The sequence below is a fragment of the Cottoperca gobio genome, chromosome 16 (assembly GCF_900634415.1).
Source record: "Cottoperca gobio chromosome 16, fCotGob3.1, whole genome shotgun sequence".
Lineage (NCBI taxonomy): Eukaryota > Metazoa > Chordata > Actinopteri > Perciformes > Bovichtidae > Cottoperca > Cottoperca gobio.
This window is the reverse complement of record NC_041370.1, coordinates 9,478,225-9,504,213: the sequence shown is the minus strand read 5'-3', so window position 1 is coordinate 9,504,213 and position 25,989 is coordinate 9,478,225. Positions and strand designations below refer to the sequence as shown.

Here is a 25,989-nt window from a genome sequence, read left to right as displayed (position 1 = left end):
TTTTGACAGTAGGACTGATTTAAGTGTTCATCAGAGTAACGACCTGCGGGAAGAAACTGTTCTTGTGTCTGGTTGTTTTGGCCTAAAGGGTCAGGGTTAGATTTAGGCATACTAAGGTTATTCGCCAGGGTAATAAATTGTTTTCAATAATTACAATTTACAGTATATTATCACTATAACTTCAACAAATGGCTGTGTAAAACCTCTCACTCCTATATCCACTAGATGGCAGTAAGCAACTCATTTATACTGTACTCTTGGCCTGGTGTGGCTGTGTGGCAGTCACATGGATTTTGCACTGATAGGGGGTGGACTGGAGAGGCTGAGTGTTGTTACTGTGTGAGTTATCTGCCCGTCTGCTGTTTACTACAAGAATAATGCCACAAAGTAAACAAAATGCTTGAGTATCACTCAGTAATCTCAATTAATGTTTAGAAATGAATGTGGTGAAATTAAATGCATGTCATTTTGCATTTGTGTTAACTATACATTCACAGCATTACATCCTTTGATTAGTTGTTATTGTAGCTCTTTCTGTGATTCCAAATCAACGTTTTTAATGATTATAAAAATCTGAAACAGTTAAATCTATGATACTTTAATGAGTAACACCAACCACAATGTTGTAATTTAGTTGCAGTTAGACTTTGAGGTGATAGTTAATATATAGTAAAAAGTAAACATGACTTTTAAAGTCACCAGTGTGTGTTTGCATTCAGATTGATGTTAAAAGTCTCGCTTTCAAACATAAAATCTGATGATTTATACTCAATGTTGTTTTAGGTGGGGTCCCAGGTGGTTATGATCTGAGGGGCCCCACAGCTGGACAAAGCTTCCAGTTGGATAGTTTTATTTCGAAGAAAAACAGGGGGGTCTCAGGACAGCGTTAACTAAAGGGGCCCAGAACATTTCTGTTACATTTAATATTCATATTTAGTGCACAATATTCATGTGGAGTCTGTGGCTACGGAGCTGCAGTGTGACTTGAACCTGTCAGCTATTTACATGTCCAACTCTGGGGGAAAAAAACAAAGAGGTGAACTCCTGTGGCGCGCGATGTTTTTGCATGTGCTCTGCAACTGTACAGTAGACTAGACAACCCTCGCGCTTTTTGTGTTTCGAACAAGTCTCACGCGGCAGTGGCATGCACTGGGGGGAATCCGAGCGGGCGGGTTTATTCGACCTATTTCTGTCCAATGGGCGCTCGTCGTGGGCGGAGCGACGAATCTCCAAAGCCAATTGTAGCCAGAGCTGCGAGCGGACAAGGCATCGTCTCCGCGTGCCTCATACACGTGAGCTGGAACAGCTATTGTACGCCGGGAGGCAACGTGCTGAACAGCGTTCCTCGCCTGAAAAAACGGCACAGTCACGTTTTCTATGGATTACAAGGAAACTGGAAAAGCCATGCTGCTCTACCTGATTATTACAGGAAGCCAAAACTGTGGTTTAATAGAGACGAGCAAAGGTTTGAGACGGTAATCCAGACAATAAATAAATCAGCTATATTTGTGATGTCAAGGTATATTAGTGTAAGGACTTTTTACTTTGTGTCATCAACACTCATTTGGTGACAACTTAATAAAATAGTTTGTGCCCGTCAGACACAACAAACAACCTGCTGTCCTCGAGGAGTGGCCCGAGGGTAGGTGTGTCTCATAAATAATAAGAGAGAATTGAGAGATCTGTTAAAGCCGGGCCCCGCCCCTCTCGCGCCTCACTTGCTTGTTCTGCGAGGTGTGACGTCACGTGAACTGCCCGTGTCCGTTCCAGCTGAGAGGGAGAGAGAGGACTATCGGTCGTGGACGTCGCGCGGCCCAAACACAGACCGAAGCCCGTGCGCCCGTGACTGGATCCACCGGATGCAAAAAAAAGTACAGACAGAGAAAGAGGAAACGTCCCCCTCCTCCCCCCGACGGACAGCAGAGCGCGACAGCAGAGGAGAGAAACACCAATACAACTTGTCATCTGACCAATACAGTCACTGCTCTCGTCTCTGCGTTTTTTTGTACACACAGTGTTTTCCCTCGGTTGTTTTGTTTTGACGGAGGTCTGCTTTATTGCAACTATTTTTTTTATCTTCTTTTTGATTGTCGGACGATTAATTGGGGATGTTATGCTACAAGTTTTAATTGTAAAATTTTCCTGTCCGTGCTGTGAGTGTGTTTCATAGTCATTTTGAGGTCTTTGCATTTTTATTATGGACATTGTTCTTACTCAAATGGTCTGACTGTCCCTCCCACACTGCTACTCTGAGAATAACCGCTTGATCTACTGAAGAACATTTAACAGCAATGGAATATTTCGATGAAAACATTTCTGCAAGGCAATAAGGAACTCAGCATCAAGTGAAAGGTAACCAAACTTAAGTTTTCACATTATAATTAATCTGCGCCATTAATACTATGAATTACATTACAATGGTTGCTTTATCCTGCATGGACACTTCTCAAAACTATCTCTCTCTTTCTCTCCCCCCCCCCCCTCCCCACACATCACTCACACACACACACACGCACACACACACACACACACACACACACACACACACACACACACACACACACACACACACACACACACACACACACACACAAAAGCAGTCATCCAGCATACTTCTCCTATTGGTAGACTCTGGTCAGTTTGCCACGCCCCTTCAAGTGCCCCCAGTATCTCTCTACGACCCCATCTGGCCCAGGATGTCCAGGCAGCTCTCCCAGCTTCCAAACCCCGACGTCCCAGCTGGCGCAAGCGCACAGTTTGGAAGTTGTACCCAGCCTGCAGGCTCCCTCACAGGGGGGCATCTCACCTCTATGGCAGGTCTTAAATCCCTCCTGCAGCACCCCATGAAGGGAGAACAACGTTTAAAAGCCCCAAGTGATGCAAAAGGTGAGTAACTCTCAGTTGATGAATTAATGCACAGCAAAAGCACCTGAAACATCTTTCATGTGATGGAGAATGAATAAACAAATGATACTCGCCTGTTCCACCCACTGAAGTTGTTTGTAAAATACAAACATGTATACTATGGTATTATTAAAAAAAGCATTACATTTGTCTTATTTTATGGCACAAAAGTCTGATGCACCATCACACACACATTCACAATGACTCCCATGACCCTGATGAGTATTCACCTGGATTATAATCCCCACTGCGACTTCAAATTAGGAACCAGATTACCATCAGCGGTAACACGTTCTGTTTAGCTGTAATGCTGTGCAGTTTCCCAAACGTGCCTGCTTCAACTATTGTGAGATTTGTTCAGGAGCTTATGTGTACGTTATGACAACAAATTGGTTTCGGCTCTTGCTTAATTCTGCAATTCAGCTACCATCTGGTCCATCTGTGAGTGTGTGTTTGTGTGTGAGACACAGGGAGATTTTGTAGAAGTGCGTCTCATGGATACACCTGCCACCCCATTTAGTTCTGCACAAGTATGCAGAGTTATTGGAAGTTATTCTTCATCATATTCATGCTGTACTAATAAAGATTCTGCTGTCTTAATTCTGGTAGACAAAGAAAGTGTGGATGCTGATGAAGACTCCATGGGAGTGTGCCCCATAAGGAATGGCAGTGGAATAGTCAACAGTACTAGCGGTAATGGCACTGGAGGAGCTGGTGGAAATGGAGCAGGAACTTTCAACCAGTTCTTGGGGCCCCTCTTGTGGGATCGCACCCTGCCTGCAGATGGGGGCCTCTTCCAGCTTCAGTACATGGACTTGGAGGAGTTTCTGACTGAAAATGGAATGGGCAGCATGCATAACAACAACAGCTCCAGTTCAGCCCAGATCCCCTCGCAGAGCTCCCAGTCAGCTGTGCCCAATCAGAGCTCCCAGTGCCTACCGCCCTCATCCCCACCTGGCTCTTCATCTTCTTCGCCGTCTTCCTCTTCTTCCCCATCGCTCATTGGTTTGGAGGTGGTTCAACCGCAGAGCCTTGCAGGAGGAAATGACTGTTTGCATGGTGAGTTCACTTACATGGAGCATTTTGTTCCAGAGAGTACAAAAATGATCAAGGACAGTTCATTCGTCAAGGTTTGTCCATATCAGCTCAAAACAAGCAATAACATAGAAGAGGGTTCTGCAAGCGTTGCAGTGTTGACCAATTGTCCCCTACAGCTGATATGAGACTAGTAGACCCTACAATTACTAATGGTTGATATGTAATCAAGGTTATATGATGTATTTATAATGTTCCCACAGGCTAGTGATTCAGCACTTTAACTCTCCTTTCCCTTTTTAACAAATAGCATGGTGACAAAGCATTTTTGTGTCCCGTGGGGTCAAACTGAAGGCAGGAGACACAGTCACATGGCTCAACACGCAAAGTCAACTTGAAAGAGAAAACACAGGGATTAGAAATGGCTGCTTAACAATATCGGAAATGCATTTTCCACTTTTGTAACTAGGTGCAGGGTTGCTAGTTGGGTGAGGGAGCAGGGAGATGCAAAGAGAGGAACAAAAGATAAGGAAAGGTGGAAGATTTGAAAAAGAAAGAAGTCTTGAACTATTTGATGAGTCAACCTCATAGCATTGACAAGGATGTTTGATTTAGTTCGGCATGTGATCTACAACACAATCAGCATTCAGTCCCTGCCCATCATAAATGTGTAGCAGGGTCAAAACAGCACTAAGAGAGAGAGAGAGAGAGAGAGGAGTGTGTGGAGTGTTTGCGGTTGCGTGTCTTTAAATCTCTCCCCACTTCACACGCCAAAGCCATGTGTACGCGTCAGTACACGTGCCGAGGCTGAGGGTACTGGAGTGAGAGAACTAGAGGCAGGGCCAGTAGACATGTAGGAGGAGCCCACAGGAGGAGGGACATGCAGAGCAACAGGAAGAGGTTCCCTGTGCTGCTCGACTTCACACGGGAACATTTGATCACACATGAATGACATTAAGCACACTGATATCCAGAGGAGAATTTTATACTGTATGACGCAGGACATTTAAGTGACAAAGTGCATGTTTATAGACTCTGATAATGCATTTATATTGCATGATAATAAAGTCCCATGCGATTGGATTAGGATCCTTCTATGTAAAACATCCCAAGTATTTGAGATTCTGCTAAGACTAACCTATCAAGTGCTTAGTTTTCAACTATTAAATTATTAACCAACTATTTTTTAATTAGTCGGTTATTCTGTTTGATTACATAACAAAAAAAAGTAAAAATCCTCTGGTTCCAGCTTCTTAAATGTGAATATTTTCTGGTTTATTTATTCAAGTATATATATATATATATTTGAGTAGTGGACAAAACAAGACATTTTATAGACCAAACGACTGATCCATTAATCGAGAAAATAATCAACACATTTAATGGACAATGAATATAATCATTAGTTGCAGCCCTAATTCTAAAAAGAAAACATATTATATTGAAAAATAGCATCATTGGATAAAAGAGGAATATGTTTTAGTTTTATGTGGCTGAGATGACTTTGCTTAAGTTGAGGGAAATCAGCTCTCCCAAAGCAAACGTGAGAAGCTTTACTCTAATCTGCAGCATCGTAAAGGTGCTCAACTAACATCTGCTTCATGAATATTAAACGAAACAACACCTAACAACCTATTTTTATTTTAGGAGTAGGTCTACTGTTTGCCTTCACAATGGCCTTCAGCTTCAGGAATGCTGTTGTGCAAGTACTGAAATGTGTCTAGTCACATACTGGACTATTTCTTAAAAAGCACAAGTCTCCTGCTCTCTCAAGGTTGTAACACGTGGACAAAAATGCACCAAGTCAACTTTTTAAGACAAGGTGTTCCAGAGATTCCCAGAAAGCAGGGAGAGGCAACCATGCACCAGGTGGTTGCACTGAATATTTCTTGCTGTCGGGTTCAAGCAGCATAAATCATTACAAAACATGCATATTTTCTGGCCTCTGTGGCACTTGCTTGCGTACGGTACCCACACCGAAAGGTTCAGCGTTTGTTTAGACCCGCTGATTATTTATTATGAGGCATGCTTGACTTCATCTTGGTGCCTGTGAAAGCACTCTTTAATTAGTTTTGCTGTCATTGTGGAACATGGGGACATCATGAGGGAACACCTGGTGTGAAAACATGCCCTCATACTACCTGGCCGTTGTACAGACATTAGTCATGTGATAGCTGCTTATATATTACAGCTCCTCAGATAACATGTTTAACAGATGGCCACACATACAGTATCATACATACAGGGAAATGGTTTTGTTTTTGCCCTTTACACCACTTACTTTATATATTGTCCATGGATAGTTTACACATAATAAGACTCCATGAATGACCAGCTTTGTGAAATTTAAGGCATACAGGTTTTATTTAGACTGTTTTAATGCAATTATGTAGTCATTTGTAAATCTGTTGTTGTTTTAATGGCTATCCTGGCTCAAGTTCTCTGTGTTTGATAATGTTCCTCTTCTTTCTTTTTGAAGTTTAAGTTTTCAGATACATTTTAAGTTCAACTCCTACCCCTGCGACTTATAGGAACAGTCAATGGGAGTTTGTTTGAGTGAGGTGCATCGGGCGTTAAAGGGGGTGGAGTGAGGTATATCCCTATACTGGCCCCACTTAAAGAAACTGGTTTTGAGGGGAGGGGTATAAAGCTACACAACATTTCCACTTTTAGATTTCTCTATTGGCACAAATGTTGGCGTTGGTCTACCAACATTTGTGCTTTAGATGAATAATAAGAGCCAATTGAATCAATGACAATAGATTTATTTTCAGTATTTCTTACTACAACAACATCCATTATATCTGTTTATCTGTATGCTACAAATTATATATATGTATTATATAATTTATGTATTTGCAGTGTATATTCCCAGAATATTGTCTAAAGATTGCCTCGTCCCTGAAAACCGTTCTGTCCCTGAAAGCTGTTTGAAAAACATCCTCAGCTCTTTGGAGTCGGCTAAGGGCCGAGGAATGTTGTTTGTTGTTTATAACAGGGAGAAAGTAGCTCTCTGATTCCACCTGGTGGTCATTGTGGTGTAATGCTTCCTGTGTTTGTATTGCCATCTTAGTGGTCTGCTCTCATCAACTAGTCTTTTGAAGATTGACGATATTATCTTTTTCAATCATTAACTGTAGTTCAGTGAACAGCGTGTAAAACAACTTGTGTCTTCCCTTTAATTCCAGGGAGTCAGACGAGTATGAACGACTCCTGTGAGTCGCCCTGTTCTTCTTCCTCGTCCTCCTGTCCACCTCTGCTGACGCCCACGGACAGCGGACCAGATGGGGCCGGGATGTTTGACATGGATTCTTCAGACATGGATATGGCTGGCCAGCAGAACTACGACCCCAGGAGGCACTCCTTTAGTGAAGAGGAGCTCAAGCCACAGCCCATGATCAAGAAGGCCCGCAAGATCCTGGTGCCCGACGGCATGAAGGTGAGTCTGAAGTCTGCAGTGGTGGTCACTGTGCACCTTGGCAGGGACTTAATTGTAGGCCATGATTAGGTCATTTGAAGGCACACATAATAAATGATTAGTTCTGGGTTTTTAAGTCATTAAGTAATTAAAATTAAAACAATTGTTGGTTTGTCTACAAAATGTAAAAATATGTCAGAAGTCTTCAGATTGCTTATTTTCTCTTGAATCATAACTAATTAATTTACAAAGAGCAAATCCTCATATTTGAGAAGCTGAGAACCAGATCATCTGTAGTACTTGATAATCGACTTATGCAAATGATCAGTTATCAAAATAGTTTTCTCTTAATCGACTAATTGTTAAAATATAAGAGCGGAAATTAAAACCTTGAGAAACCTTTTTATCAAATATAGCCACTTACAGGAGTCCGGCGCCAGGCTAATATTTAGCACTTTTCAAAATAAAAGCATGAACTATCAAAGAAACAAAATAGTAACAAACACAGTAGCAGCAAAATAGAATTTACTAAACAGAAATAACCGAACTCTGAGGATGAAGCATCTGAAAGGAACACATCCCACGCTCATTCATGGCCAAACACCCACATTACCAATAGCAGAATATGAGTTAGGCTGCACTAGAGTACTGCATACTTTTTAAGAAACAAGTCTGACCATTCATTGATTATTTTATAGAAGTATTCCTACCTGATGATACCTTAGGTCTCGGGTCAACCCAGGTAAATCATTTGATAGGATCAAATTGGCTGATAAATAATCAATTTGTGCTATTTTTTGTCTGTCTGTCCTCCATTAGGATGAGAAGTACTGGACCAGGAGGTATAAAAACAATGAAGCGGCAAAGCGTTCACGAGATGCTCGCCGTTTTAAGGAGAATCAAATATCCGTGCGTGCCGCCTACCTGGAGAGAGAGAACGCCACCCTCCGACAGGAAGTGGCCGAGATCCGAAAGGAACTTGGCCGCTGTCGCAACATCCTTAGTAAATACGAGAACCGCCTCTCTGACCAGTGATGAAGGCGCGGAGCAAAATCAGGAAGAGGAGGAATATGACCTGGATTAAATTTATGACTCTGAATTCTTGGGGTGGCACAATGGACAGAATTGGGTCAAGAAAATGATGATGAGGAAGATGATGATTATGATGATGAATGTATAAGACAAGGAGAAGGTTTGTGTATTGAAGCTCAGGTGTCTTGTTTTGTTGAGGTGTCAGCTCTTAAAAGTGAAAGATGGAGAGAATAATTTAACAGATGAAAAGATGTGACTTTTAAGAGTTTTGTTATTGGAGAATTGTATATTTTTATAATACTTAAGAAAAATTAGAGGGAGAGCAAATTTGGAGAATAATTTTGTATATTTTCTACATAGAGACGGGGGGAAAGCTATAGTAAAGATCTTTTTATTATAGATGAGTCAGGAGATGTTTAACAGGTGGTCAGCCATCGATGGGTATTTTTCGACTTGATTACAGGATGCAGCAGCAGGGGCGAGGACGCATGTAACAATTGTAATATAGAGAGCAAAAACTATCTTATAATCGTATAGTTCGACATTTTTGTGGATTTTATTCAAGCACTTAATTATTTTCCTGTATTGTTTCTGTCACTGGGAATGGGCATGCTAGAGAGAGACCACATGAGGTACACGGGGAGACACCATGTAAACAGTCCAGCACTATCAACACTTGTCTTGTGCTTCTTTTCTTTTTATTTAATTTTAGTTCCCCAACAATATTAGTTCTTTGTACTTTGAGCTTTATGCGATTGGTACATTTTTCTCCAGTCCATACTTTTATTTTTTTAAATCTTTGACTCTATCTCTTTTTCTCTATCTCAGTCGAGTGCTTTTAATCTACTCTGGTGTCTCTTATCTCACCCAAACTGGTAAAAAAAAAAAAAAAAAAGCCTGTTGTGGTGCCCCAGGTTTCTCTGCTCCCTCTTGATCTTCTCTTTTGAATTGTTGGGACATTTCGCTTCCTCTGTTTCTATATCCAACTGCTCTATTTCTGTCCGCTCTCACTTACAGCCAATCCCTTCACAGTTATGTGCGAACTCTTCCCATAACATTTTGTCCCTGAGTCTCTCTCGTACCTCGGCGGTACACGGAGTAGTTAAATCTCAGTGTTGTAACGTATTCTGAAATAGTAATCAATCGTCCCAGTAAAACGCACATCGTTACTTTACTGTTCTTTATGAACACATTTTAACTAGCATTAATATGGGGAGGGGTGGGGTGGGGGGGGGGGGTGGTGAGAAAGGTTGTATATTGGATAGGCCTATACTATTTTGTGTATTTGATGTATTCCAGGAGATGGGTTGGATACCCCCGTTGAGCGGAATAGAGTTCATTTCTCAGATTTCTGGGAGAAATAAAAGCCAAAATTTCCTGTTGATCCACAAAGCTTGTTGCTATTTAGTGCTTTTTTCAATACTACTCCTTCCTTACTGTTTACTCCTGGTATTACTCTTTACTTTTTACTGTATCTATAAACTTCTCTGTCTCCACAACACCTACACATGGGGCATGGTACACTATGTTATGTTCCTGGGGGAGGGATGACTAGTAATAGAGTGTGATTTTTAATCCCCTTTATGACCATGATGAATAGTTACCATTACTGCTATTATTATTGTTATGATTATGATGATTATCCCTCTTGTTGTTGCTGTTCTATATTATTGAATGATTTTCTTTCTTTGGATGAACATGATCTGTTGCACTTTGAAACATCTTTGATCTTCAGTGTTCCTCAGAAAGACTATTCAAAATGGAAAAACAACCCTGTCACTCTGCTTTATGCATCCTGTCTCAGACCTCCAGACATTACTCACTTCTACTACAGACACTACTGCCACCTTGGTTTCTTTGACCATGGACTTAACAAGCGTGGCTCAATAACTTGAACATGATATTCATGCAGACTTACTTTACCTTTCGTGATGACCTCTTCTGTTCCCCGGCGGTGTACGGACTATGCACACTTTCAATATGCTCCTTTGTTGGTTTATTTCAGCCTTTATCACCTCAATCAGTGATTGTTTGCTCTCCCAACAGGATGTAGTCTCTAATATCCTCACAGATGTGGTTGAAAAATCTTTTAGTGACTCTAATTGAACTACAACTACCCTGCTGCATCAGTGGCGTCCATGGTGGCCCACTCAGTGCTGGTTGTTTGGATGTAGTCGAGAATTTTCCAAAAACACCAATAAAAGATTGTTCTCATTCACTGCTGCTTTGCTTGCCTCTGGTGTTTCATCACAGTGTGAAAAATAATGCTTTTCATAGCTTTGTGTGCTCGCATCTTGAATTAAAGCCCAGTTTTGATCAGGAGAATGGGCAACAAGTCATATTTCAGGAGGATGACTACTTCATTTATCAACTTCAGCCTGATAAGCAGACTATAATATGTTGTCAAATGTCTCCAGACTACTTGTTTTGATATCCTCCCTGTTTGTTCACATTGTGTACATTCCTTGATAGGCAAAGCAGTCTAAATACGCATTCTTGCCCCACAAAGGCAATGCTACTTCCCATGGACATTTAGGAAGTACTTTACACATTTCTAAATGAAATGCACTGAATATAGAGATCACACGTATTCGTTTTTGAAAGCAGCTGAGTTACACTCGTTAATCGTGAAGAGATTACACAATAAAAGTGCTTTTACATCAATTAAAGAAAGTAGGATATAAGTCACACCGAGCTGCATGTTTGGATGCATGATATCAAGTAAAGTTCACCAATGTTCATTTGTTTTGTTTTGTTTTGTGTGTGTGTGTGTGTGTGTGTGTGTGTGTGTGTGTGTGTGGGGGGGGGGCAACACCCGTGTCATCCCATTTATCTGCTATCTCAACAGAAATGGGTGAAAGGTCCTTCAGACTGGAATTTTTCCTCAATTCTCTCCTCAACACAAACCAGATGTGTGCTCCTGGGCTGTACCCCCCCAAATCCCCCCCCCCCCCTCTCTCCCCCTCCCTGGCTTTCTCTAACCTCCCCCCTTCCCACCCTTTGTTCCCCCTTCCTTAAAAATGCTGCGTCTCCCGTCCCTCCTTCATATCGTCTGAGTCCTGGCTTTAAGGATGGACTGTGCACTGCTGCTGCTGTCCCTGTGGGCTCTGACTGGAGCGGTGTCCCCGCAGGCTCCAGGTAAGCCCTCTGACTGCGTCCATCACTCACACCTGGGAGAGCACTGACACCATGGACACACAATGGACACCGCATGCTCTGTTGCTCTGTAGATTGTATTTTAATATGAAGATGATCATGTAAGCAGGGCTTGGGACTGTGCAAATTATTAGTTAAACAGCTGCACTCAACTCAGTTGAATGTTTATGTACGAGTTTGGATTGCAAATACAATACAGTCAAAGTCCTTTAAAATAATACTTTTAGTTTTTTTATTAAGTATGGGATGCCTGATCTGTGTTGGATCCTCATTGACCTTTCACACGCCGTCCTACGGGATTCTAGGACTTCCTTCAAGGTCTTCCTTAACTTTGGTTTCATGATATGCAACAATAATTATTTAAGTTTCTAATATCGTCTGTGCTTCACGTATGTACTGTACACCGTGTTTCCAGGCTATTCTGGATGATCATGTGTGTTTCTGATCACATGGCTGTGTGCAGAGTGAATACAGTAGCACATTCTAAGACATGAAAAATGGGGAACCCAGTCTGACTCCCCCCTTTCCCTCCCCCTCAAATGTTCTGGACATTAAGGGTGTGTCGGTGTAGGCAATGTAAAATGTGGTTTCATGATGTGTGATGGAAGACATAGGGAGAAGTGAGAAAGTTACTCCATTGAGAAAACACACATTAAACAGTATTCACAGAAGTAAGACAACCCTCACTTTTCTATAAAAGATTGATAGCTGAATGGCAAAGAGTACTAAAGCCTGCCATCTAAATACTTACTCATCTGGCAACCTGGGTGGCAAACGTTTGCCTGGCCACCCACACTGAATTTACTTTCCTTCGCACAGAAAACAAAGCATAATTGGCAAGCAAAATCTTCTTACGGCCCTTAGCGTTTGCGTTTTTTTACGAGGGAACCATGAATGGAGTAGAAGCAAACAAACAAAGGGGGGGCAATTACTGAGATGGTATGTGTGGTATCACAACAGGGTCGTGTCCGGAGAGACTTCTGGGAGAGGAGAGGAGGAGGACGTGTCCTCGGCCTTGCAAAGCTGACAAAGACTGTGGCAACAAGCGCCAGTGTCTGTGTGACGGCCAGTGTGGGCTCAGCTGTGTGGCTCCAGGTAACTATTTGTATGCATGTGTGCCTTCAGTTGTCACTGTGAACACTATTGTGGGCTCAGTCATAAAAAGTGTGTGTGTGTGTGTGTGTATACGCAGCTGTGCCAACGTGTGTGTGTGTGTGCGTGTGTGTGTGTGTGTGTGTTTTACTGGAAATAAAGCCTCGGTCGTGCACAAAATCTGGGTTCACAATGTGAACACAAGCTTTCTATTATGCGTGTACATTATAAAAGAGGGCATTGTGATTGCATCCAGTCTAGTTCTACAACTTAATTATGTGTCATTTTAAAATGGTTCAGGGATGTTTCATTGACATGAAACAAGAAACAATCCAGCACGTTCTCAGGTTCTCTCTTTTTCCTCCTCAGGTCGAACTTGTCCCTGGCCTCTGGCCCCCAGTGAAATCTCTGACGCTCGTCTCCTCTCTCCCACTTACTCCTTTTCCGCCCTGCTTGAAGTGCGCTGTAAGACCGGATACACGTTGCCCACTGGCTTGGATGCCACAATTCGTCGTTGTCAAGGTGACCGACAGTGGAGTGGGGATGAGCCCATCTGCACAGGTGGGTTTGAGTTCAACAGAAACATTTCTAATATATACACACAGGTATACACTGTGTTTGTACAGTTCATGTGTTTAATGGGAGAGAGAGAGAGAGAGAGAGAGAGAGAGAGAGAGAGAGAGAGAGAGAGAGAGAGAGAGAGAGAGAGAGAGAGAGAGAGAGAGAGAGAGAGAGAGAGAGACTCTGGTTGTGTCGACTGAGACATTGCACAACTGGGACCTATTCTCCTCATCACCATAGCAACCAGAGCTTAAGTTGTTCATATCTGCTGTCGGAAGATTTTTACTGCTGAACTGTTGATAAGTTTAAAGTGTGTGTGTGTGTGTGCGAATCTGAATAAGTGGCTCACAAAAGGAATAATTTGTTCTACTGCTGTGCAGCCTTATTACTTCTACCACTGTGCCGTAAGGCTGCACAGCAGTACATGAAGTGAAGCCATCAATACTTCTTAGCATCTCGACACATCTCATCAACACACAGCACCTGGAAATATGCTTTATGCTTATTGCTTGTGTCGACCTGACAGCAAATTCAGCTTTTAAGGTTTGAGTCCTGCATTAATCACACACCAGCTACAGTAAACATGCTTTCTTAGGAATCCTCAACCCAGCTGGTTCTAGTCTGACCCTCAAGATTTTTTATCTTTTCAAAGATGTGAAATAAGGATTACGATTCTCAGCTCTCTCTCTCTCGTAGAGTATCCTCCTGCTGAGAGACAGGCAGAAGGTAGGTGGGTTTTGAACGTGTGAGAGCGTTTGTATTGTGTGTGTCCATTGCATGTGTGTTGGAGTGTGAGTCGAGCTCCTTCATGCCTGTTGAGAGGCAGTGGGCGGCAGATCACTGTCAAAGTGGCACAGAGCTGCATGCACACGGTGCGAGTGTGTGCGGGTGTGAATGTGCGTCTACTGTGAGTGTGTGTTTATGGGAGAGAGGTAGAGAGGTAGCTTTTTTCTGTATACATTAGATGTGTATGTGTGTGGGGGGGGGGGGCGGATTGCACATGTGTTAGAGAGGTTCTGTGTGTGTGTGTGTGTATGTGTGTGTGTGCGTGTGTGTGTGGGCGACAGATCACAGTCAGGAGAGTCAGAGAGCTCTCTTGCTCATGCTGCTCTAGGCCTTTCTGTTCCCTGCTCTCCTCTCCTCTGCTCTCTTCTCTCATCCTCTTTTCCTCTCATCTCTTTCTCCTCTCATCCTCTTCCATCTGAGGCCTCTGATAAGGTCTCTCTCTACAATGGGAGCCAAGGACATGCATGCAGCTCTAGGCTATTTAGTTTGTGATGCGTGCATGCATCTGTGTGTGTGTGTGTGTGTGTGTTGTGGGAGAAAAACAAGAGTAAAAACACAACCTTTTACATCTTTGGTCTTAATCAAATTGCTGTGTATTTAATGTTGTGGTTAATTCAAAATCACTGTTTTGTTATTTGAAAAAAGATGAATTTGATATACCTGCTTCATAGCCGTTTGGTGCAGCAGCTGTGGGGGTGGCAGCAGTAGAAGAGGCAGGAGAAGGGCGATATGTGAAAACAGAACTGAGAGCTTCGGGCTCTCATCCGCAGCCAAACACTCATAACTCTACCTCTCCCATAGGTCCCTTTACATTCTTATATTAACGTTTCTCGGTTTCAGATACCTAAGACAACCCTCAGGCAATAGCTGTCTCTGCCTTTCAAAGCCGCGCTCAGCTCCAAAAACCCTGCGCTTGATGGAGCTCGGGTCGCTGCAGCCTCTCTCCAAGCACCACTCTTGATATTTATATTTCCACAAGCGTGAGGCACTCAAACTTCCAGGAATGAGCAGTGCCAGGTGTTATACAATCACAAATATATAGCTGTGAGCTCGGAGATGTGTAGGGCAGCGTTTCACCTACTCGTCGAACTTTGATTTATTACATAAGAAGGTTTATCACAACTTAAATAGAACAAGACATCGAGTGAAACGCCTCTGTGGGTCACAAACTGTATAGAAACCCTGGTTAATACGAGTCAAATGAGGAAACAGGATAGATGTTCCTACCTCGGTCCATCTGTTTTTCTTCCGTGCTTCCTTCCTTATTAACCGCTAATGGTTGTCACCTGCAAAATCACATCCACATCCATCAGTCACATGTTGATTCTGAAGTGTCGTCTGTGTTTGTGTTGGTTACTGTGGACATATATTGAGTTTACTTCTTTGAATCACAAAACATTAGATGCACACTAAGTGTTGCTGCATTTCTCTCTGAGGAGATTTACACACATTACTGTCACTACAGGGCGAAGAAGTAGAAGTATTCAGATCCTTCACTTTAGTATAAGTAGTAATACTACAATGTAAAAGTATTTCTCTACAAAGTACAATATAAGTGTCAACAGCTAAAACTCTCCTGTGGGCGCTCATAGGTGGAGGCTGGTGTATAAACAGATAATGAATGATAATATAGTAAAACTAATTCTTAATTATGAAAAACATGCAGCATTAATAAACACTTATAATATTATATTACACCTTATATCTGCTTAGAACTACTTTAAAGTGTGTTTTTTTATACTGCATACAAATACTAAATAGGGGGATTTAAAGGTTTTACCCAGATTATATTATTGCAATACTTGTTACTGGTACATTAGTGTGTAGCATTTTATTGCAGTAGCTGTAGCTTATACCATCGGGTAGTAATCTACAGCACAATAATTTATAAATGTATATTTACAGTCTTTATCTGTAAAGTAACTCGTAATTATGTGGGGTAAAAAGTACACTATTTGCAACTGAACTGTAGGAAAACTAAGGGAAATGTAGAAGTATTAAGATGCATAATTTGGATATACTGTATATATTCAAGTACGAATACCTCAAAATTGTACAGCATTTGAGTAAATGTACTCAGGCACACTATGGGGACATACTACTCTGATGAAAAAGTTACGTAAAAGTAACTGTTTGGGTATTTGTTTCTTCACTTGCGCTGGACTATTTCTGTGTGTGTGGTATTATTTGTTGATGTAAATAAAGGACCTGCCAACACACAGTCTTTAACCTTCTGTTCTTCTTTGACCCTCAGAGACTCAGTCACCTGAAGAACCTACCGCCGCTCAAACCTGCCCTCTGCCTGAGGAGATCGTCAACACCTTCAGCATCCAGGGCGATGCTACAGCAGGAACTTCCATCCACTACAGCTGCCTGTCTGGGTGAGAGATGGGGGATGATGGGAGGTTAAGGTTGTGAGTGCGTAGGTAGAGGCTATGAAAACCTGCAATGATACGAAGGTAGAAATGGAGGAAGTGTGAAGACGGGGATGGAGTGTGAAGAAGAGGGAGGGGTGATAGAAGAAATACTCTTCTATAATACTCCTTTACTCAAGTAAAAGTACCAGAAGATTATAAAAGTACAGAATTATTATGGCCTGAATGTACCTAAAGTACAAAAAGTAAAAGTTCTGTCTCTGTAGCTAAACGACTGCTATGTTATTATTGTATCTGGCATTGTTAGATTGTTAATACGGATGTATTGGTGTGTAAGCAGCATTTTACTGTTTTAACTGGTTTAGTTTGAGCTACATTGAACTATTTCTAACACAGTTTAGTCCACTCTTTTGGTCAGACTGCTTTTATTAGAGTCACAACATACATTTGAGGAGTTCTGGGATCGATAATATTGTAGGAAAGTAGAAAAAAATTGTTTTGCTGCACACATATATTGAATATATTTACCTTTTTGGGGATTAAGTGAGAAGTTTAGAGGGGAAATGACTCTTTGGTGGAACTACTTACAGATAAGCCATCTGATACGTGACAATGAGCCCAACGAAACGCAGATTTACTGTAAGGGGGGTCACAATCCAATAAAGATGCAGAGCCTTTGGTTTAATCTTTCACACTGTGTTGTATTTTTAATGTAACATTTGAAATCTGACTAATAAATAAATCTGTCAGATAAATGTAGTGGAGTAAAAAGTGCAATATTTGCCTCTGTATCTGAGTTATAGTGGAGCAGAAGTATAAAGTAGCATAACATGGAGTTGTACTTGATTAAATGTACTTGGTTACTTTCTTCCACTGTGGGAGAGGTGTTGAGGAATGACGGGTGATGAGTGATGAATGGCAGGAAATTCATTTTGATCTTCCAGCTGACGATCTCTCCATTGAGCTAACTAGGTCATTACAGTCTAATCTTGTATTGACTCCACTTTACACACTGACTCATCTGCAGGATGAGATGAGCCCGAGTGGCTGTGTCAGCCAGAACTGTGCACGCAAAATTGAGACACTCTGTAAAGCGAGAGACAGAGTGTAAAAAGGAAATCATTTACACCTTTTTTCAACACTTTTATATAGACGAAGCTCCATAGCTGTCAATACTGTACATGACACACTGCCATCTGCCTCCACCACTCTCTCCCTTCTCTCCTGCAGGGCGGATATAGTGGGGAGCAGTGAGAATTTCTGCCAGGATAACCAGACTTGGCAGTATCCTCACCCCATCTGTAAAAGTAAGTGCCCTATATCACGACATGTGTGTTGCTTCAGTCGTCTTTAGAGTCGGTGTGTCCTCATGCATCTTTAAAGGTTAGCAGGAAAACATGGAACGATGGTTAACTTGTAAGTGAATGGACTGAGAGACTATTTTGTAGGGAAGTTAATTTATGTCTTGTGTGCACGTGTTCATGTGTGTGTGCACATATGTAATAAAAAAAACGAGTGAATCAAAGAAGGAGACAGACAGAAACACACAAACCCCCTTCAAGTATTCATCTTTCAAGATCTACTGCTTTGTTTCGCAGTGCTTTTCTGCCATCTTGTGACCAAACCTGGTACTGCATGGCCTGTTGTTAAACGAAAGTAAAGATAAGAGCAGAAAGAAAGCACAGAGGCGTGCATTGTTGCACTTTCAAGCTCTCTACTATATGTTTTAAAGTGCACATTGAACTGATTAGTGGTTCCCCTCAATAAGCAGACGGATAATCTGCTTCACTCTTACTCTATTAGAAGTGTACTGCCAGCCTCCTCCAGAGGTGGAGCAGGGCTACGTGGTGGCTGTGCAGAAGACTGAATATGAAGTTGGCTTTGACATCCACTACCTGTGTAAAAAGAACTTCCTGTTGGATGGACCCCAGAAGGTCACCTGCCTGTCAAACAGCAGCTGGAGTGCATCACCCCCACACTGCAGAGGTGAGGGATGTTTTAAACGGTGTATCATAAGTTTGAATAAGGAAGTATTTATATATTTAAGCCCATAAAGACATTGAATTCTTATATAAACATACTAGTTTGCATTAAGCACATATACACAGTCCTATACATGCACACACATGCTTGTATTTAATGCTTATATCAGACTTTCATACCTTGTTGATGTTTTTCACAGCTCGCTGTCTCATCCCTGCTGAGCGAAGCCGAGTAGTGGTTGGTGGATTGAAGCGTTGGCCGTTTGACGTGACAGACGCCATGGTTCCTCACGGGGAAGATGTGACGTTCTACTGCAGACACCCTCGTAAGCAGTGCAGCCTCACTGCAACCCAGACCTGCTTTGATGGAAAGCTGCAGCCACCAGCCTGCTACCTAGGTAAGCCTTGGACCATCCATACAGGCCGTGCTTTTCTGAGGGGGATTATTGATTCACATTGTTGACCGCTTTGTAATATTCATACACCTTCTTTTTCGTTTTTCAGAGCCCACATGGCTGCAGTATAAACTCTTCCCTCACCGGCTGGTCTCAGAGATTGAAGCATGTGAGCCTGATGATGTGGAGTGATGACCTTGACTCGACCAACACTCATGGCACTGTGTCACAATATGAACACCTCCTGACACACACCGTCACCCACAGCAGTCCCTCTCCACTCCACAGCTTTGCTTTCACTATGTATGCTATGATTGTGGTCTGTTTTCCCACTGCTCTTGTGGAGCCTGGGCTCGTGGGCTTTGTCCCTCTCTCCTGAATACTATCAAACTGCGGGCATAATTATAATCTGCAAACCCTCAAGTATTACTTTGATCCTCCTCCAGTTGGAGCCAATGCATACCGTAGATGCAGTCCATAAGAGGATGTGTATAAAATGCATTAATACCAGTTATGCCTGTGATGATACCTTCATGTAACCGAACTCATAATGTCTTGACTCTGTGATATCTCACTGTGTGATCTTCCTTCTCTCTTGAGCCTGACGCATCAAGTCTTGAGGCTTGTAAGTTTTAATGATGTGTAATAAAGTAATGTCAAAATGTTTTTCTTTCTGGCTTCTATTATATGAAACATAAAGTCCTATTGTGTGAGTTCAAGTCCATTTTTCTCCATCCTCCTCATGTATCTCTGGCTTTGCCTCCCGTCTCTCTGACTCTCAGGCGCACAGAGAGCCTTTCTTTGCAGGCTGCAGGTTCAACCATACTCATAGGCTGAACATGGCTACTGGTCGGACCCGGTAGGCTGCGACACCATAGCAACTCCCCTTGACCCCTCCCTCCCTCGGCATTCGCAGCATCACCCTTTACACTGCACAGTCATATTTGGTCCTCCGGAAATATCCACAGCACGGGTAAGCCAGTCCCTATGCAGCGAGTGTATGGGTGGAGTATAGTTTAAAATACAGTTTTAAATGTATCGAAAGGGCGTTCGGCGCGTCCTACGCCAGCTCTGACAGCAGGGCTGGAAGAAATGACAGCGCGCCGGGAAAGTTTGTCCTAAAGCTGCAGGGTTTGCGCTCTCGGTGTCTCGGACCCTCGGCTCTAAAATGGCTGGCTGTAGGTCCGAGGAAGCTCCAGTGCAAAGGGAAGGATCCGCTCCACACCGCGACTGCCTGTAAATATTGACGTTTCTCTACTCCGACCGACGCGTTAGCGATGGCGTTGTCCCAGGTCCGAGAGCTGTCAAGGCGCACACGCACTACAATAATATTGGCGTTTCGGACCTAGAACTGTGCGTAATGGCGTCCTCCATGGACAGTGCTCCTCGGTTTACCCCCACAGACAACATTTGAGAACAGGCTTGTATTTGCAAACCAAACAGAATATGAATATTGTTCCAAAGCGAAATGAAACGTTTTATTATTTATGTTGCGTGTGCATGATAGAAGTATGAGAGAGAAAGCGGAAATGTTGTCTCGCTCACATCAGTCGGACCCTTCTCTGCCCCGGTGCGTTTCTCTGAATGATCGGCGACTCCGGTCGACCCCTCGGTAAGAAATTCGCTGAGCTATAATATAATCATGTAAGGCAACCAAGACAATTATCAGGACGGTGTGATGTTGGGTGGGGGGGGTGGGGGTCTGATTAGTCGCTCATCATTTCGGACTGAGGAGTTAGGCAGCTCAGGCTCATCTGTAGGCTGTTGGTATTATCACAAAATCAGTGATTATTGGATTTTGCACTAAACTTGACCCCAATAATCACCACTGAGACTGAGAGTGTTTCCAGCCATCCCAGGATATTTATTTAATTCCTTTCCTTTGCTTCCATGAAATATGCTTATATTCTATGTCAGCTTCTATAATAGTAGTAAATAGAGTTTCTAATTCATTATTTTATTCCTATTTTGTAGAAATATAAATGGGTATGCCCCAAAATGGATTCTCAGTTGGCTTCAGTCCTGACCAGTGGCAGCCTGGATGTCCAAAATGGCAGCCAGTGTGCAGAGGGATCAGGGCCAGTGACAGAGGTTTTTTTGGACCCAAAGGAAAAAACCTCACCCAATACTGTACCAGGTAACCTCCAGCCGTGCCCTGTCAAAGCAGCAGTGACCACCAGGCTGGCTGCTCCATCAATCAATGGGAATAAGCCAGAGGTGGGCGGGACTTCTAAGCCAGCCTCTCAGGAAACAAGCAAGAGTGATGGGTTCAGACAGCCAATCACAGTGAAGACTGGAGTGCCTGTGTTGCGCAGCCAACCAATCAGACTAAAAATAGTTGTTCCCCCACGGTGCAAGAGGCCAATCACAAACTCTGCCATCAGCCTGACCAAAGACTTTGCTCTCTCAGATTTTAGAAGACCTGTTTCAGACAAAAACAGATGTAAAATCCTAATATCTGCGGTTAAGAAAGAAGGAGAAATCAAGGAAGTTACTTATCATAAGACTGAGGAAGCTAAGCCAGAATCATTCCACGACACAGAGGCAGACAGAAGGAAAACAATGTGCAAAGAGAGACATGTTTCGGGTGTTAAAATCATTCACACTGATGGGTCAGAAACTCATTTAATCTCGAGCACTAATACAATTGAAATATTGAGCCTAAAAGAGGAAACTACAGAGAGAGAAATTGATGAAAGTATTCCTCTAATTTTGCAAGAAATGGACTTGAAATCTTGCAGGACGTTTGAGGGGGGAATGGAGGAACAGACAGAACCACTGGACCTGAGTCTTCCCAAGAAAAGAGAGAGGAGGTGTGAACGCTTCCTGGATGACTCTGGCTGCGAGAGCTCGTTGATCATGGAGGTGGATGAATACGAGGGAGAAGGAGACAGAGATATAGTAGAAGAGGACGAGGATGGGGAAGGAGAGGGCTCTGTGCTACGTATGGACTGCACAGATACACTTGAAGGCTCTCTCCTGTCTCCCTCTTTCTTCTCGTCCTCTGTCTTCACCTCCCTCTCCTCGATAGACACTGAAAACCTTCTTCTCATAGACGACCAGGGAATCCCGTACACGCTCAGTCCAGACGGACTCAAAGTGCCGCAAGTCGACGCGTCCACGTCAGATGATCAGGTAGATGGAATGGGGTCACCACAATTGGCCACGTTAGCGGATCCTAGCCTCAGCCAAAGCTTAGATAATGCACTAAATGCACCTTCTGATCATCTTTACAATTCACCAGCCCCTGCTACTGATTCTCCATCACTAAGTGTTGATCAGACGACGACTCCAGAAGTCTTCACGGGTTTGATTACAAACCCAGACGCCGCAGAGCCAAGCGTTGAATCTGTTCAGGAGGCTAATGCTGTTATATTAACCCCCCCCCAGCACATTCAGATCCTCACAAACCCTTCTACTAACACTCCTATCCTCCTCCTGTCAACCTCCTCTTCCTCTGCTCAGCTCTCCTCAGCTCAGGTGGGTCTCTCGCTTCCCCTTTCAGTTACTCAGACATCCCCTGGTGCTTCCACCCCCATGTTCCTTCTCCTTTCATCTGTACCCTCTTCCTCTGGAGACTCTACCTCCACCCCTATCGCTGTCCTCGACCCCTCCACTGGTCAGTTGTCCCAGATCACCGCAGCCTCAGCCCCCGTCTCCCTCCCTTTGCCCACCGCTCAGGTCACCACGCTGGGATCACCTCTGCCCATGCTGTCCCACCCTATCATCAAACTGAGCCCCAACAACCCCCCTGCCATCCTGTCAGGAGTGACCAATGTAAACTCCAGCTCTGTCCTCACCTCGTTCACTGTCCGTTCATCCTCTCCTGCTCTTCTAAACGACCGACACAGCACGAGCCTTCATTCTCAAATCAGCTCTTCCGATTCGAACCCTGGAAGCGAAGCCATATCTGAAGAAGTCTCAAGTGAAAACAACAAGCCATCAACTTTTACAGCATCCTCTCCACACCCACAGTCTGCTATTTTGACCTATGACCCCTTAGCTCAGCCCAGCTCGGAGGCCCAATCGCCAGCCTCTGAGCCAAGATTTGACCCGTCTGACCTGCACTCTGAACATTTACCTCTGGACGACCATCTTTACTTCTCCAACGCTGCTGCTCCTCTCTCCCCACCCATCGGAACCATTCTCCCTTCTGATAAGCTCGACCCCCTCGACCCGCTGGATCCTCTCTCGCCAGAGGGATCACCAGATGCCATGGCTTCTCGCAGGGTGCTGTACTGCCAGCTGTGCCCGCGGGTCTTCTTTTACCTTTCCGACCTTGAGCGCCACGCCATCACACACTCGCAGAAGAAGCCTCACGTTTGCCAGCAGTGCGGCAAAGCCTTCAAACGCTCCAGCCATCTGCAGGTCAGTTGGAAGCTAATTATAACTATCATTTAATTAGCAGTACAAGCACTAACACCAGATGTCACACGTTATTAGTGCACTATGTTATAGTTAAAAATGCCATAACTGATTTTTAGTCCTCTTGGGTGCAGCATAAACAAGCTATTTCTATCACTTTTTTTAAGTTGATATGTTAGCAATCAGTTGCTTATTTACACATCAAACAGACAGGGAGAAACATTAGCATTGATTTGGAGACATGTTTGTGGCCATCTGATGTCCAATATTTCTTCTACTTTTAGCTCTGGCATTGGCTTTCACCAACTCCTAAGGGAAATATCTGTCTCTTTAGCTGCTAAATGCTCCACTATGTTCACTAGCTAGTTGCTAACTCTGTCTGTCGCTAACATTTGGAGCTGAGCAGGTAGCGTACAGTGGGTTTTTAGAGCTGAAAACTGCTGCCGGACGCACTCTGCTATAAGAGCAGTGAAGGTGAACCGGAAGTGAGAAGTTTCTGGTAAATCACAAGAATGAGCTGAAAGATTCTGCTAAGCTCTGCAGAGCTGAGGTGTCAGGTGATAAGTCTTCATGGGGTTATCACTACAAGCGACCCTTTTATCATTATAAGTAGTCATGTGATGCATTGTTAAAGAGACAGTTCACCCCAAAATCCAAAGTACATATTGTTCCTCTTACCTGTAGTGCTATTCATCAGTCTAGATTGCAGAGTGTTGGCGATTTCGGCCGTAGAGATGTCTGCCTAATCTAGAATATAATGAAACTAACTCTCCGCAGGATTACTGTAGAGATACAATAGTTCCTACTTGAAACTGCTCACAGCAAGCTCTGCGCATTATCTTGAGGAACCGGGTCATGATTTCTTGAAGGAGGGATTGCTGTTGGGTTTTTCAAACGTACTTATCTAGTTCCATTAAATTGGAGAGAAAGCAGATATTTATAGTTTGGGGTGAACTGTCCCTTTTTCTTATTTCTTTTTTAAATATAAATATTGATTCATATGTGCATTAGTAAGAGTGATAACATCACAGATTTTTTTTAATCAAATGTTTACGATTTTCCTCAACAGAGACACAAGCACATCCACACAGGCCAGAGGAACTTTGTGTGCCCCATCTGCGCCAAACGCTTCAGGGAGGCCGGTGAGCTCCAGCGCCACCAAAGGGTCCACACTGGAGAGAAACCCTACCAGTGCCAACTTTGCCACACGCGCTTTGCCGAGCGCAACACGCTACGCCGACACACCAAGCGCAAACACCCTTACCACCAAGTGGCCATGGAAATGCTGAACGAGAGAAGAGACAGAGGAGGAGGAGGTGGATCCGGTGTGCAGGAGGAGGAAGAGAGTGCTGAATGGTATAGCTCCACTGTGTCTAATTTGGATAACTCCGAGTCTGAGATGGAAACTTAGAAAAGCTTTCTGCAGACTCCAAAGTGAAGGGAAGGAGGACAATGATCATATGTAACTCTGGTTAAACACTTAACTTCCCTCATTTAATTAACATTCAAAAAAGAAGCACTTATTTAAATGTTTTTCTAATTTATTTATATGAATGTATATTATTTTCATTTCACTTAGTGGTCAAAACTTCAGCCTTACATCATTTTGACATTAGCTTTCCTATATGAAAAGAATTGCATATATGTACATGTTTTTTTATGTGAGTTGAGAATATTAATTAGACTGCCCCCATGAAGTTGCATTCCCATACAATCTAATGTAAAGCCCTCAAGTGCTCAGAAAAGAAGGATAACTTATTTACTCCAAACGATCCTCCGCTCTAGCTGTGTATATAAAGAGAACTATTTGTAAGAGCTGCACTTCTGCACTATCCTATGTGAAAGATGTAATCTATCTTTCTTACCGTCAGAGACACTGTGAGTCATTTGCACTTGTTTTATTTCAATATTAACTTTTTTTACATCGTGAAGAAAAAAGCTTATTTTTATGTTTTGTTGCAGCTGTTGATTTTACTTATTTAATTCACGTCATGTGAGAGTTTGACCAAATGTTTTTGAGTTATTCTAACGCAAACGCTATATTTACATCTTCTGTTTAATGTGAATTATGTTAACTTATTTGAATTAAATTTTGTCAACTGTAACTGAATCTTTGTTTAATCTTCTTTTTCAGTCCCCCCCCCCCCCTTCCATACAGATGTTAAAATAACTGAAGTATTTGATGTGGCCTTTTATTGAAATCACATTCGACTCTCTTGATAATGAACAGGATCCATATCTCTGCTCTAATCTAAGCTGATCCTCAGAGTTGATCGTCTTCTCTACAATAATCACAAAAGATTTCAAATGGATCTTTGTGAAGAATGAAATGAGAAAAAAAAAAGATATTATAAGGTATTAAGATACCTGATATCTCGACGGAGTAATTGAGATTGTAAGACAGTCCTCTGTTTTTTTGCACACTCTCAATTTTCTGCTCCATTTAGGCCACGGAGCCTAACGGAGCTTGGCTCAAGATAAGTTATTAAATACTGTATCGCTCAAATGACCTGACTGGGTCCTTGTGGCCGACCCATTTCTTATTTCTACGCTGGCCATTGTGCGAATAGAGATGCTCCGGTATGCTGAAAGGCCTGCGCTAAGCTCCATTGTGTTTTAGTTTTGCAAACTCACTTTTATAAAGGGTCAGTGGAAGGAGAGAGGTGGCTGAGCAAAGGTTAACCAAGCAGAGAATGAAGAATGTGCTGCTGTTCTTGGAGATAGTGGAGAGATTTCTTCTGTTAAAACTGAAATAGCAGAAGTTTATTGCATATTTTACTTTCATTATTTTACCTTTTTAATTGAATGCATCATTTGCAACTCCTAGAGGGAGTCTTGTTCATTAGAAATAAGAGTTGTGGTCCACCCAGGACTCGTAGACAAATTAT

General features: G+C 42.8%; 3 protein-coding genes across 4 annotated transcripts; all 3 read left to right on the top strand.

Annotated features, from left to right (window-relative positions):
* The first annotated feature begins 1,299 nt into the window (after positions 1-1,299).
* dbpb (D site albumin promoter binding protein b) lies at positions 1,300-10,607 on the top strand. Of its 2 annotated transcripts, none has more exons than XM_029451968.1 (5): positions 1,300-2,352; positions 2,601-2,886; positions 3,514-3,963; positions 7,128-7,378; positions 8,177-10,607. In XM_029451968.1, the coding sequence occupies exons 2-5, from the start codon at positions 2,697-2,699 to the stop codon at positions 8,390-8,392; spliced, it is 1,107 nt and encodes a 368-aa protein (XP_029307828.1). In that variant the 5' UTR covers positions 1,300-2,352; positions 2,601-2,696; the 3' UTR covers positions 8,393-10,607. The 2 variants fall into 2 exon arrangements, with proteins under 2 accessions (XP_029307828.1, XP_029307829.1); XM_029451969.1 differs by having other exon boundaries at positions 2,598-2,886.
* An 812-nt stretch (positions 10,608-11,419) lies between these two features.
* ntd5 (ntl-dependent gene 5) lies at positions 11,420-19,402 on the top strand. Its single transcript, XM_029450739.1, has 8 exons — positions 11,420-11,527; positions 12,506-12,640; positions 13,007-13,198; positions 16,239-16,365; positions 17,590-17,666; positions 18,163-18,345; positions 18,542-18,739; positions 18,846-19,402. The coding sequence occupies exons 1-8, from the start codon at positions 11,461-11,463 to the stop codon at positions 18,926-18,928; spliced, it is 1,062 nt and encodes a 353-aa protein (XP_029306599.1). The 5' UTR covers positions 11,420-11,460; the 3' UTR covers positions 18,929-19,402.
* Positions 19,403-19,608: 206 nt separating this feature from the next.
* LOC115021752 (zinc finger protein 236) lies at positions 19,609-25,230 on the top strand. The gene is made up of 3 exons (XM_029452387.1): positions 19,609-19,709; positions 20,711-23,104; positions 24,171-25,230. Exons 2-3 carry the CDS (start codon positions 20,735-20,737, stop codon positions 24,510-24,512), a joined length of 2,712 nt encoding a protein of 903 aa, XP_029308247.1. The 5' UTR covers positions 19,609-19,709; positions 20,711-20,734; the 3' UTR covers positions 24,513-25,230.
* The last annotated feature ends 759 nt before the right edge of the window (positions 25,231-25,989 follow it).

What these genes read in the sequence shown, in the direction of transcription:
- dbpb (XM_029451968.1), top strand. Translation starts at nt 2,697, where the DNA reads ATGTCCAGGCAGCTCTCCCAGCTTCCAAACCCCGACGTCCCAGCTGGC. An exon ending in AGCCCCAAGTGATGCAAAAG is followed by an intron (nt 2,887 to 3,513) that starts GTGAGTAACTCT and finishes TAATTCTGGTAG; the next exon opens with ACAAAGAAAGTGTGGATGCT. An exon ending in AGGAAATGACTGTTTGCATG is followed by an intron (nt 3,964 to 7,127) that starts GTGAGTTCACTT and finishes CTTTAATTCCAG; the next exon opens with GGAGTCAGACGAGTATGAAC.
- ntd5 (XM_029450739.1), top strand. Translation starts at nt 11,461, where the DNA reads ATGGACTGTGCACTGCTGCTGCTGTCCCTGTGGGCTCTGACTGGAGCG. An exon ending in GGATGAGCCCATCTGCACAG is followed by an intron (nt 13,199 to 16,238) that starts GTGGGTTTGAGT and finishes TTTGACCCTCAG; the next exon opens with AGACTCAGTCACCTGAAGAA. An exon ending in TCCTCACCCCATCTGTAAAA is followed by an intron (nt 17,667 to 18,162) that starts GTAAGTGCCCTA and finishes TTACTCTATTAG; the next exon opens with AAGTGTACTGCCAGCCTCCT.
- LOC115021752 (XM_029452387.1), top strand. Translation starts at nt 20,735, where the DNA reads ATGGATTCTCAGTTGGCTTCAGTCCTGACCAGTGGCAGCCTGGATGTC. An exon ending in AACGCTCCAGCCATCTGCAG is followed by an intron (nt 23,105 to 24,170) that starts GTCAGTTGGAAG and finishes TTTCCTCAACAG; the next exon opens with AGACACAAGCACATCCACAC.